Raw genomic sequence first — 14,160 nt, 5'->3', positions numbered from 1 at the left:
GACGCGGCTGTAAATGTGAGTGGGCTAGGCTAAGGCTAGGGCTCCATGGGCGACAAATTTACGCTAGCAGTAACCGTAAAATGAACTTAAGGTTCCGCGGAACGGAATAGGAATAGCCGAACTGAACCGACTACGCACAAGTCCTGTAGTCGGTTCAGTTCGGCTATTCCTATTCCGTTTCGCGGAACCTTAAGTTCGTTGTACGGCTACTGCTAGCGTAAGGTTCCGCGGAACCTTAAGTTCGTTTTACGGCTACTGCTAGCGTAACTTTGGTGCATGGGGCTCATTATTATTACTTAAAAATAACCGGTTAGTAATAAAATACTGACAAAAATTTCTTCGGGGGGCTTTTAAACTTTGATTTAGTCATTTTCTGACTTTCATAGTAATAACTTTTAACCGAGATATTAAGTCTTGAAAATGGCAATTTTCGCGTTTTTCAAAATTTTAAGTTGCTGATAACTCGAAAACGATCAACTTTAGAGAAAAAATATAACAGACCTTTTTTGTACCGAATTGTCCAAAAAACCTAAAAAAAATTTGTCCTGGAAAAAAATATTGATTTTTACAATTTGATTAAAAAAATTGTTAAAAAAAATTTGGACCACTTTTCGCGTGGGCGACTTCTTGAACCTTATTCTGGGGTGTCTCACGAATGTGATTATGCAAAAAAATCTCATGGGAATATTTTTCCCAACGAACCTGCCGTTTTCGCCTTGTCCATTTGATGAGCGCGTGGATGGATATGATAGGTGGTCGCAACCTACCTTATACAGTTCTGCTATTTCGTCAACTCCTGGGCTTTACTGTTTGTCTGGGCCTTAATAGCTTCGAGAACTTCCTCTATGGTTGGAGCTTCTACTTTATTCTCTTCTACGTGGTTCGTACCCATTTCATCTTTCATATCTACTTGTGTTCCAAGTAGGGTCTGAAAATATTGCTTCCAGGTTTCTGTGACTTTCGGTTGGTCACTGATTAGTTAATGAGTATGTAAGTGTCGTCTACGGAGCCTCAGGTAACTTTTTTATGTTTATTTAGTATTAATTTAGTTGTTTGTTTAAGTAAGTTTAAAAAGTATGTTGAAAATATATACAGTGCGGTGGAATAAGTGTTGCCCCCCCCCCCTATTAACTTGTTTATTTTAAGTATATAAGCAAAACGCTCGGACGGGTCGATTTTTAAACTAACCATAGTATATTATAGCATCAACGTTTCGAACTTTACGCGATCCCTCTTCAGGTGATAGCCATAACTTTGATTTTTTTTAATGAGAAAGTACATCATGTGACACCTCATTTAAAAGCTCTTAAAATACTGATTTCAAAAATGTATAATACTTTAATCCTGTTTGAAAAAAAAGTTGATTAATAGCAAGCTGAAATTTTGTTAATAGCTTAAGGGTGTGTAGTCGGATAAACTTTGATATATGGGAACACTGGAAAAGGGGCAGTTTTAATTGTAGAACAGGTTAAAAATTTGGAACGGTCACACCACGAAAACGGCACATTTATTTTGTCCGACAGAACAGACTTAAACTCTTCGAACAGAGATTAAACTCTCATGCAAAAATTAGATTGCTATTTATCACCAAACGGGCATTTTAATGAGTGGAACATGTAGAATATGTCAAATGACAGGAATGATGACAGGTGATAAATAGCAGTCTGATTTTTGCATGAGAGTTTAATCTCTGTTCGGAGAGTTTAAGTCTGTTCTGTCGGACAAAATAAATGTGCCGTTTTCATGGTGTGACCGTTCCAAATTTTTAACCTGTTCCACAATTAAAACTGCCCCTCTTCCAGTGTTCCCATAGATCAAAGTTTATCCGACTAGACACCCTTAAGCTATTAACAAATTTTCAGCTTGCTATTAATCAACTGTTTTTTCATACGCGGGATCCAGACCTATAATAAGTATTTTTGAAAAATTTAAACGCAGAATCAAAAATTAGATTATTACCGAGGGCTGACAGTCCCTTAGAATAAACAAAAAGTTTCTTTTGAATCATATCGATACATCAGTATCAGACTGCACCAAGTCAAAAAACATAGTTCTTCACAAATCAACTTTAACTTATTTTTTCTGGAAGCAGATATTTTTAATCTGGTGTAAATGGTCTGTTTGTTTTTCAAATAGAACAAAATTTTGGGATCAGATGTTTATTTTATTGTTCTTTTAGATGATAATTTTTGATTAATTTTTTTTTAAAGAATTCAGTTTTTTTTGAGTTGGTGCACTATAAAACCTTCGACACGTGATTTTTTAACAGTTAGTGCATTTTGTATAGGGTATTTTTATGGAAATCAAATAAAATTATTTAAGTATTTTTTTCTTATAAAATCATTATTGTTTCCTTGTTATGAAAAAATATAATAAAATCAAAATAATTCTGAATTGTCACTTTCTTCAGCAGCGGCAGCTGTGGCAGAAGTTGGTGAGTTCTGGAAAAACTGGAGGTTTATTGGAAAGGATGAGAGATGGTTCTTCATAAGCCACGCTCGTTGTTTTATCGAATATTTATGACATTATAATTTTCATCAAAATAAGACTTCTTTTACATTATTTTGTGTGGCTGGTCTTTCTCAACTTTTAGAATTTGTATTTCGCTCCATTTTATTTTGTCTCCGGCTTCATTTATATTCAAAATTTTCCCAATTTATTGTAAATTTTTACTTCATACAATTCGGTAATTTCTTCTGTAGCGTACCAGGCCGTCCAGTTTTCTTCTTCTCTTCTTCTTCTTTTTGTATAAACATGGTTCTGTCTGTTTTTTTTTTCAATGTGCCTCTAGTAAGTTGTCGTTTTCCATCGTTTTCGTGGTGTTCCCACTGATCGTCTTCCTATTGGGGAACCGTCTCTCGCTGTCCTGACTACTATATTTGTTGCCATTCGGCTTATGTGTTCATTCCATTCTATTCTTCTGTTTCTTACTCAGTTATTAACGTTATCCACCTTGCATCTCCGTCTCCGTCGTATATCTGGACTTCTAGCTCTGTCCCAGAGTCTTACCATCGATTTTTCGAAGGGTTTTCATCTCCGCTGTTTCGAGCAATCCTTTTGTCCTCTCTGTGTCGGGTCGTGTTTCTGCCGCGTATGTCATTATTGGTCTGATGACTGTTTTGTAAATTCTGCCTTTCATTTCTTTTCCCATATTTTTATTGGAAGTTTTCTTAACCAGGCTAATAATTATCGGTACCATTTGCGATATAATATAGAGCGGGTTTTCTTTTAGGTATCTTTTTTTTTTTCTTTTTATATGAGGGCACGCATCGCATCACCCTCATTTTGAGTATGTCCAACTACTAAGCATTTGTGGGTTATGCTTTTTATTGCTAAGTTTTCACAGCAATATAAAAACAACCAAGCAATGAACTTGTTTTTGTTTTGGCCCAGGCAATTATCGGAGTAAAATATGTGCTAATATTGAGGTCCCATGGTTCTTTAGATACTGTCAAAGACATGTACTTATTTCATTAACACCTCTGCTTGCGATACGTTCGTGCCACAAAAAACTATAGCCATGTTTGTGAGAAATATCAAATATAGTGAAGCTGTAACATGATAGGCGTCTCATGTAAAAATAAAATCACTCCGATCTCCATTTGGTAGTGATAATACAACTTGGAGATGAAAGCAACAAACTACAGTAATGTCATCTTCCTTTGAATCCTTGATATCCAACTCCTTCTCTAACCGAATCTGATTTTTTTCTCTAATATGTGCATCATACTTGTTGTTATCATACAGTTGTTGTAATACTTTTTACAACACTGGTCTTTTTTGACTGAAAAAAGGCAATATTAAATTCCCTGTTGAAAATTTTGGTATAATAATGGAGTTTTACGGGAATTTTCAGTTCTCCTCTACATTTTTCTTGGTACAGTCTGTACATGGTGGCTAAGTTTAGAGATTTGTTTTTTCTTGCTCCGCAATAATGAGAGTCAATTACTGGAGAAGATTTGATATGGGACCTAACGAATTTTTTTTCATCATCTAGCACCCTTGGTCGCCCCGCATTTCTTTCCTCCTCGATTGTCATTCTGTGCAAACCCTAGCTCTGTTTTTTTTTAATTGCTGTCCATGCTTTTTCCTATTATTATCCATTCCATTATTATCCTATTCGAAATGTTTAAAGTGTTCATAAAGAAAACTTTACATACTTTACAAGTTTTTAATTTCTCATCTCAAAGTAATTAATAAGCTATATTTTCGCTTCTATGAGTCCCTTCTTTCTTATATTGATATGTTGGCTTAACCTTCATTACATTGTTAACGATAAAATCCCGCTGCCTATTTAAATCACCAAGACCCCAGTAGTTATTTAACAGTTCTTCTCTTTCTGTATCACTAAATTTTTCCGAACATTTAATTTAGCAACGGTCAATGCAAGCAGCTTTCACAGACCATTTTGATTTTGAGTTAGTAGCTGATAACAGTTTTACCGATCAAGTTTCATTATGCACTAACTCAAAGTGATGCGGTGTGAAACTACGACGTTGTAAGAAAAATATATGATTTTGCATGTTGACAAGTCAAAATTTTTACAATGGGGTTGGAATTTTGAGATGGTGTAATTTGAAACTGATAAATAAACATATTTTAACCATTTCCTCATACTTACCTCAATATTGAAAAATTTTGAGTTGGTGCAGTCTGATACTGATGTATCGATATATTTGAAGTTAAAAATCACACTAAATTTTCTCTTTTTTTCACCACTGTGACTTATTAAAATAAACATTGTAGGAGTTCTCAGGGACTTTGGACCATCGAGAATACTGTAATATTTTATTCTGCGTTTAAATTTTTCAAAAATATTTATTAGTTTTTTCAGGATTCGAAAAAAATTATTGCATTTAGTAAGAATTCGACCGAAATTTTGCGCCTACGCTCTTAAACAGGATTAAAGTATTATACATTTTTGAAATCAGTATTTTAAGAGCTTTTAAATGAGGTGTCACATGATGTACTTTCCCATTTAAAAAAATCAAAGCTATGCCTGTCACCTGAAGAAGGATCGCGTAAAGTTCGAAACGTTGATGCTATAATATACTATGGTTAGTTTAAAAATCGACCTGTCCGAGCGTTTTGCTTATATTCTTAAAATAAACAAGTTAATAGGGGGGGGCAACACTTATTAAACCGCACTGTAGAACTAGGTTTTGTTTAAGAGGATCGGTACGTATTTTCGGCTGCAATGCTATTCAAATGGGGATTCATTTTTTTCGAATCCTGAGAAAACTAATAAGTATTTTTGAAAAATTTAAACGCAGAATGAAAGATTACGTTATTAGCGAGGGCCGAAAGTCCCTGAGAACTTCTATAATATTTATTTTAATAAGTTACAGGGGTGAAAAACTAAGAGAAAATTTAGTGTGATTTTTAATTTCAAATATCTTATTCAAAATAAACTTTTTATTTATTCTTAGGGACTTTCGGCCCTCGGTAATAATTTAGTCTTTCATTCTGCGTTTAAATTTTTCAAAAATATTTATTGGTTTTTTCAGGATTCGAAAAAAATGAACACAATGCCGTGGTAATATTTTCCAAATCTATCTTTGTCTTACAACGCACTCAGCCGAATATAATATTGTCAGCATATATTGTCAGTCAGACACTGACAGTCAGTGACAATTTTAAATATTTGACATTGCATCGGGAATATTTTGAGTTATTGATTAAATACTATTGATATATAATGTATTTGATAAATAACTGATTTAAGACGTGAACTTAATAAAAAGTTATTTATTGTGTATTATTTGTGGAAGATCCAAGCAGAGAAAACATCAGGATAATATATTCTGTGATCCAAGTATTTTGTTGTTAAAGATGTTCAAAATTGTAAGCGTTCCATAACAATATATTATTAAAAAATCACTTTTCTTCTCTTTTCCTCTTTTCTCGATTGAGTATTAGTTTTTGTTGTACAAATAAATTATTATAATCACTGAATACATAGTTAGTGAAAAAATTATCACATTTATTAGCTGAATTAATAATTTGCAATTATAAAAATAACAGTTATCCAAGAACATTCAAAAGCCATCTCTTTAAATTCATGATGACATTTTCAAGTAGAATGACATTCTAGTAATGTTTACATATCCACACCAGTGTGAATTTTACTACACGTAATTTGCCGTGTAAAGACAGAAAAAGTAGGGATACACATAAAATATTTGAGAATTATGTACCCATAGCCTTAAACATGTTTATTTTTATAATATTGGGTTGTAGGCCAGTCAAGAAAAAAAATAGCTGAAAAAATTTATACCGGTTTTTGAAGGTTCTAATAAGGGATAGCTGATGTTAAATCCTTAAAGACGTGTAGCTGATTTTGCTTTGTTTTTTGTTTGAAACAGGGGTAACTTTTTAGCCTATAAACATTTATAATAACTTTGATCGGTTCAACACTTCTTGAAATAATGCTGTTACATTGCTTGTAAGTAGGCTCGCTGAAAATATGTTACAAAACACAATCTTAAAATAAAGAAACTTTATATGTCTCATCGGAAACCAGATGTCAATTTTCTTTCTTAAATTCATAATTCCTTTGTTTACTAATAATACCCGTTAAAGACATGGTACCTATTCATAAAACACCGCCTGTCCGCGTCATCAGCACGTCATCAATATTAATTCGAGAGATAGTCATTTTTTGAAAGTTCTGCGAACCTTTGGCAACTGTGCGTCGGCAGTACGTGACACTATCAAAGACGAAGGCACAAGATTATGATTCATATACATACTCATAGGCGCGATAAAAGTCAGTCAGTTAAGTTCGATTTCTTCCTATAGATAATCGATTTTAGTAGTTTCAATGGGACACATATAATCTAGGCATGGGATAAAAATGTTTATTTTGTTCTTCTTAGTGGCGATACAGACTCGTTTTTGTAATATTTTATTTAATTATAGAGTAATTTCCACATACTAGCATATTTCTCAAATTAGGCTCTTTACCGCCATTCTTTACTATATTACGTAGATATAAACAAGTCAATTTTTATTTTTAAATTTCGACTTTTTGGTATATATTATATCATACTAGTGACGTCACCCATTTGGGCGTGATGACGTCATCGATGATTTTTTTAAATGAGAATAGGGGTCGTTTGATAGCTCATTTGAAAGGCAATTCAATTCTCTATTCAGTAGTATAAATATTAACATAATTATTTATACAGGGTGTCGAAAAAAAATTTTTTTGAATTAAAGTTATTGACATAAAAGGAGAATATGTGTAATTTATTTAATTCAAAATACATTTTACTGCTCTCGGAAACAGAAAAAAATGTGTATTTGAAAAAAAATTATTGCTTTTCGCTTAAATTAAATGCTCAAATTGTCAAGAGGCAGGTGGGTGGCTGCTTTAATATTAAATTTGCAAAAAAGATATTTTTTATTTGTCAAATAAACATTTTTTCCTGTTTTCTGATAGCAGTAAAATGTATTTTGAAATAAATTACACAGATTCTTCTTTTTATGTCAATAAATTTAATTAAAAAAATTTTTGTTTGGACACCCTGTATAAATAATTATGTTAATGTTTATATTACTGAATAGAGAATTGAATTACCTTTCAAATGAGCTATGACACCACCCCTATTCTCATTTAAAAAAATCATAGATGACGTCATCATGTCCAAATGGGTGACGTCACTAGTATGATATATATGCCAAAAAGTCGTAATTTACAAATAAAAATCGACCTGTTTCGGGATTTTTTTTCAAAATAGTCCATTCTCGAGAAAATGAATTTATTCCAACCTTAACGTGCTCACTGTATGTATATGTGTGCCAGATAACTCGACAAAATATTCAAAATTAAAGCTGTAATTTTGGAACGCGTTTTCCGTATTAATAATGCGCTGATGTAGCCTATTAATCCATATTCTTCTTCTTGTAGTGCCTATCCGTTTCGGATGTTGGCGACCATCATGGCAATCTGTACTTTGCACACTGTTGCTCTAAAAAGATATGTGGCTGTTGTGTTGAACCACGTACGTAGATTTTTCAGCCAGGAAATCCTTCGCCTTCCTGGTCCTCGCTTTCCTAATCCCATATAGGTACACATAATATTTGACTCATTTTTTCCGTTATTTTTAGTCCTGGATCCCGCGTACCAAAAAAAGTTTATTAATAACAAGCTGAAAATTTGATAATAGCTTAACGGTGTCTAGTCGGACATACTTTGATGTACGAGAACACTGGAACAGGAGAAGTTTTAATTGTGGAACAGGTTACAGGTTGCGAACGTCAGACTACAAAAACGTGCCATGTATTTTGTCGGACAGAACTTCCAATTGATTTGTCAAAATCAGACTGCTACTTACCACCAACATAATTCCTGTCATTTGACATGTTCTACGTGTCGGACTTATTAAAATGCCCAACATATTTGTCGGACAAACATTTTTTTCATATACATATTATATAAAGTTTGCTGTTGAATAAACTTAAAAACAACCTGCTAGTTTTCACAATCATAAACTTGTCAGGATGACACGTTCCACAATTAAAATCACGTTCCACAATTAAAACTTCCCCTGTTCCAGCGTTCCTGTACATCAAAGTTTGTCCGACTAGACACCGTTAAGCTATTAACAAATTTTCAGCTTGCTATTAATAAACTTTTTTTTGGTGCGCGGGATCCAGGCCTATTTTACCACCTCTTTCTTATGAGCTTTATAGCTTATGTTTATTATGCGGTAGATACTTATGTATCCAAACACATGCAAAGGGAAGAGGGAAGTAACGTTTAAAATATATAAAACCACCATCCGAGCAACAGTAATATAAGACGTAGAAACATGGATCATAACAGAAAAAGAAATAAACCTTATTAAATCTTTTGAAAGAAAGGTATTAACAAGAATATTATTACCTGCAGACGCGTTTTCAATAAGATGAAAGCAGTATAAAAGGAAAAAGAAAAATAAATACTCAAAACTATGAAGGAAAGAAAAATAAGATACTTTGGTCACATACTGAGAAACGATAATTATAAGTTGATACGATTGGTTATACAAGTTATATCGATATTACAAAGGAACCCTCTATAGTATAGTAAATTATGCAAGAATACAAAGATTGCACTGGGAAGCTCACCTTAGAAGAATGAATTAATAGAAGACCTACGAGTAGTAAAACGCTGAGTTTAACTATGGTGGGATGTCAGCCAATAGGAAGACCAAGGAAGAGGCGGATATACGAAAAGAGAACCGATGCTAAACAAATAGTGAGGGTTGTTAACTGCAGGGGATAACTGGACGTAAGCAAAGCTTTTGACAGAGTATGGCATAAAGGGCTCATTTACAAAATGCGAGGATACGGATACAGCGGGGCAATGACGAGGCTGATCTCTTCGTACTTGGGCGGTGGAGTTTCAGGGTGCAGATAGGACAAGTCCTGTCTGAGCTTGGAAACCCGGAGGCTGGAGTGCCGCAGGGAGCAGTCCTATCACCACTGCTGTACACAATATACTCCGCCGATGTACCAAGAACTTCAGGTACCCTGTTGAGTCTTTATGACGACGACACTGCGATAGCGGCCAACCGAAACGTAGACATAGCAGTGACCAACCTGCAAACAACGTTAGAAGACATCGAGGAATGGAGCATAAAATGGAAGATAGCCATCAACTCCAAGAATATGCAAGCGGTGTTATATAAGAAAGGGAGACAACAGCCAGAAGAACAACTGACGGTGCAGAACAACCCCATCGAGTGGATAGATGAATCCAAATACCTGGGAGTCATCATGGACAAAGGATTAAACTTCAAAAAACATGTAGAAGCCACAGTCCAGAAGGCCAACATGGCAAGTGCAACACTAAGAGGACTCACAGGAAAGAAAAGTAAATTAAGGTTAAAAACGAAGATAAGGTTAATAAACAGCATCATATTACCGGTACTAACGTACGCATCTCTCGCATGGGGACATGTATGCAACTCAACCAAAAAGAAGATACAGACGTCCCACAACAACAGCCTCAGAGAAACAGCCAAAGTCCCGAACTACGTCGCTGAACGATTACTATTCAGAGAGCTACAGCAGGTCAGAGTCACGGAGATGATGACAGATAAGGCAAAAGTAAAATTCGCGGAGCTGGAGCACCATCCAAGCCCCATACTGCGAGAGATGCTAGGGTATGACGCTTTCAACCGATGGAAGCACAAACGTCCTAAACAGCAAATAGTGGAATAAAGTAAAAAAGACAAGGAAATAAAGAAAGATAAAGAAAATAAAGTGGAATAAATAAAGAGAGACAAAGAGAATAAAGTGAAATACATAAGAAAATAAAGTGGACAAAGAAAATAAACTAAAATAAATAAAGAGAGATAAAAGGAGAATAAATAAGTAAAGATAAAACAAGTAGCTGGTTCGTAGCTCGAATCACCAAGTACCGAAAGAAGAAACATGCAATCCATGCGTAGATCCAATACCACGATCCTCAACAAAGACAGCCTACCAAAAAAATATAAAAAATCGGCGAAAGCCACCCAAAAAAATTATAAAAAACAACAAATCCGGGCAAGTAGGGCCCAAAAAGAACTTGAGCACCAAGTCACTGGACCGAGCCTCGTTTGGTTCTGTACAGTGACTTGGGGCCCAAGCAAGCAATTTTTAGTTCGCGGATAAGTCATTAGAGGATACAGGCATAGAGCGCTTCACGCTGGCCTAAGTTTTGAAAACCGATTAAGGCACCACATTGGAATCTTATTACCCATGATTCCCATGTGAAGAACATTTGACTGATAGTTGTGCCCCTATCGCGCATCAGCGTGCTATAGGGGGGAAGGGAATGGTCTGGAGCATTAAAGCGAGGTGGAGTGACTCCTGTATTTACTCGGGTTAATACACCTCGCTCCAATGAATTGTTACACCCGAATGTGCTTTTCGATAGGGTGGACATTTTTCACAGGCCGGGTTGAATCAAATTGCTTGCTTGCTTGCTTGGGAGCAGCCAAGGAAAGGAATGCTTGAAGACTGGTGCTGAAGAAGGCCCCCGATTGTATTGTAACGGCATAATCCCTATATAATCTTCAAATTTCATTACCGAATCTCATTGCTGTATTCAACAATTCTTATAACATCGGATTTGCCGATGTGTTGCACAATACCATTATTAACCATTCGATTCGTCTATAATTTTTTTTTGTTTTTACAAAAGAATTATTTTAAAATAGTACCTAACAATATAAACGTAAGTTTTTACATGTTTACCATGTTTATCGACTTTTTTTAATTTTATTTTTTCGTGAAAATTTCGACTCGACTCTAACGTAATGTATTAATGCACATACTCTTGTTAGCATTGAATTGCAAATATCAATATTTGATTTGAATTTAATTTCGTTTCCTAACTTTCTTTTATTTTTTTAGCCATAACAATCGGCAACAAATTCGGAGAGCAAACACAAACTTTCCATGCCACACATCCATTCATGTTTTACATTGAAGAAGAGCTTAGCGGGACTGTGTTGTTTGTCGGCAAAGTTGAAAATCCCCTGGAATCTGATCCTTTACCCCTTGCGCCGAAGCCTGAAACGTAGGACGTGACAAAAAGAGATATTTTTGAAGTTCTGTAAATAGAAATACGTATCACATTAATTTTTCACTATATGTAAATGTGTAATATAAATTTTAAGAGTTTTTAATCTTACTTACCTAATTAACTGATTTACTTAAGTAGGTTGTCTTTTTAAGAATAGAAAAAGACTGTATAACTCACACATACTTCTATATAAGTTAAAACAGCAACAGGTGTATGTTTTAGGGATGGGAAAAACCTACCGGTTTAAAGCTAAAACCGGTTTTTTTACTTCGCAATAACCGGTTTCACCGGTTGTTTCTTTGTCCCGGTTATAACCGGTTTTTTCTTTTTAATGTAAAAACCGGTTATTAGGTTTTTACGGTGATTGGGATTAGGTTAGGTATTATTTTGGATCCCAATCCTAATTATTATTCTTAAGTAATTATTCCAAGCAAAACTATAATTCAAATTTTATTTTATAAATACAGAAGCAAACTGAAAGTGCAAACTCACATCAGCCAGAAACAATTAAGTTTTATTATAATATTTCGTTGAAAAGGTATTTGTAATCATAATATTTACATAAGAAGTGATCTGGTTGAAGTAGACGCAAACATCATCTATTTTTCACACTTGACTCTTGACATTGAAAGTGGGTAAATGACTTTTTCTGATTAGCAAAATAATATTCTGACTATGAATATTGAATTACCGATTACAAATACGAATCTCCAAGGATTTCCCTACGTTTTCAAAACGATACACCCATACAGGAAGTATTAAATGAGTTAAAATGTACATATTATACAAATATACAAACGTGTTAAAAGAAATACATGATAATTTTTTTTGATGGTAGTAAAAATAAAAAAAAAATTGCATTATCCAATTTATTTTTAAATAAAATATTTATGTTGATATTATTGTTTTTAAATCCCATTTGAAAGAGTCTGGGAAATTTTTTATAAGTTGAAATGGTTGGGTTAAATTGTATCTATATTATTGCAATATGTATATTTATCTTACGCTATATTATATTTATTAATAATCAATAAATATATAATAATAATAAAACAATAAATAACTATAATAATTAATAGAATAAAATAGTTTTATTAAAACTTGTGTTTTATTTATATTGATATTGATGTTCTTTCGATAGTACTAATTTTGATCATATTGATATCGAGTATCGAGTCGAGTGGAGTATCGCAAACTAAGTGCATTGTAAATGTAATATTGTAACCTATTGGATTAAATAAACCAAAAACCGGTTTTTGGAAAAACCGTTTTTTTGGCCGGTTATAACCGCCAGGTTAAACCGTAAGCAAAAAAACCGGTATAACCGAAAACCGATGTTTTGTCAAAAACCGTCATCCCTAGTATGTTTTCAAAAACTGATAGTGTGTAAAGTATTTATTAAAATCAACTAAGTATTTTCGGCATAGCAAATGCCATCATCGGAGCTTCCTATAAAAACATTCAGTTAAAGAAACTTATTCATAAAAAATACAAAGATTGAAAAAACTTATGTCTTATAGATATAAAAACCTCATAGAAGAGCAATTGTTGACAAACAACATCATCATCATCAGGGCTTTTCATTCACGATGGCATGTTTGCCGCTCTTACCTAGAGATCTCTAATTCGCTTATTGCTGTGAATCACTCCGCATTCCATTTGTGTGTTGTCAAAGTTTGTTGTATGAAATAAAAAATAAAAATGTATACCATTTTTATTCAGTTGCAATGCGAAGCCAAAACCGTCTTAATTTTTACTTAGATTAGAGAGTGCAGTCAGCACTCTTATCGTCGATTTCACCTCTTGTTAGAGGCTCTTCAGAGAATGCATAGGCTGCTTTCTCTAGTCCAGGTAAAAATTTTTCGACATATTAGTCCCCCATTGCAAGTGACGTGAAGGTAGTAGGTGCGTAGCGGCATCTGCTAAATTAAAGACTAAGTTTTTCAACCTAATAAAAATATTTGTTAAATAAAATATTTTTAAAAGATTTTTAATTGAAAAACTTATTGGTCCATTTTCCTGGTGACACCTCCAAGGGTTCTACAATATGCAAGCCAGATGGATGCTGCAGTGAAGACAAAGGGAAGGAGTTCTACACTATGCAATAATGCAATTCACAACCCCCGTCTGCAGCTTGGTAAAGTTCCAACGGAAAAGGGACCTAGTTACTCTATAGGAGTAATACTTACATAAAATAAAAATGTATACCCATTTTTATTCAGTTTCAATGCGAAGCCAAAACCGTCTTAATTTTTACTTAGATTAGAGAGTGCAGCCAGCATTCTTATCGACGATTTCACCTTTTGTTAGAGGCTCTTCAGAGAATGCATAGGCTGCTTTCTCTAGTCCAGGTAAAAATTTTTCGACATATTAGTCCCCCATTGCAACTGACGTGAAGGTAGTAGGTGTGTAGCGGCATCTGCTAAATGAAAGTTTTTCAACCTAATAAAAATATTTGTTAAATAAAATATTTTTAAAAGATTTTTAATTGAAAAACTTATTGGTCCATTTTCTTGGTGACACCTCCAAGGCTCCTACAATATGCAAGCCAGATGGATGCTGCAGTGAAGACAAAGGGAAGGAGTTCTACACTATGC

General features: G+C 34.1%; 1 protein-coding gene across 1 annotated transcript in view; it reads left to right on the top strand.

Annotated features, from left to right (window-relative positions):
- Positions 1 to 11,661, top strand: part of LOC126890075 (serine protease inhibitor 27A-like) — a 157,234-nt gene extending 145,573 nt beyond the window's left edge. Inside the window, exon 8 of the mRNA XM_050658905.1 lies at positions 11,392 to 11,661. Within this exon, the coding sequence (XP_050514862.1) occupies positions 11,392 to 11,561 (170 nt within the window). The 3' untranslated portion in view covers positions 11,562 to 11,661. The remainder of the gene's footprint in view (positions 1 to 11,391) is intronic.
- Positions 11,662 to 14,160: the final 2,499 nt, after the last annotated feature.

This window comes from Diabrotica virgifera, chromosome 8 (assembly GCF_917563875.1).
Source record: "Diabrotica virgifera virgifera chromosome 8, PGI_DIABVI_V3a".
NCBI classification, from domain to species: Eukaryota; Metazoa; Arthropoda; class Insecta; order Coleoptera; family Chrysomelidae; genus Diabrotica; species Diabrotica virgifera.
This window is presented reverse-complemented; position numbering and strand designations above follow the sequence as displayed.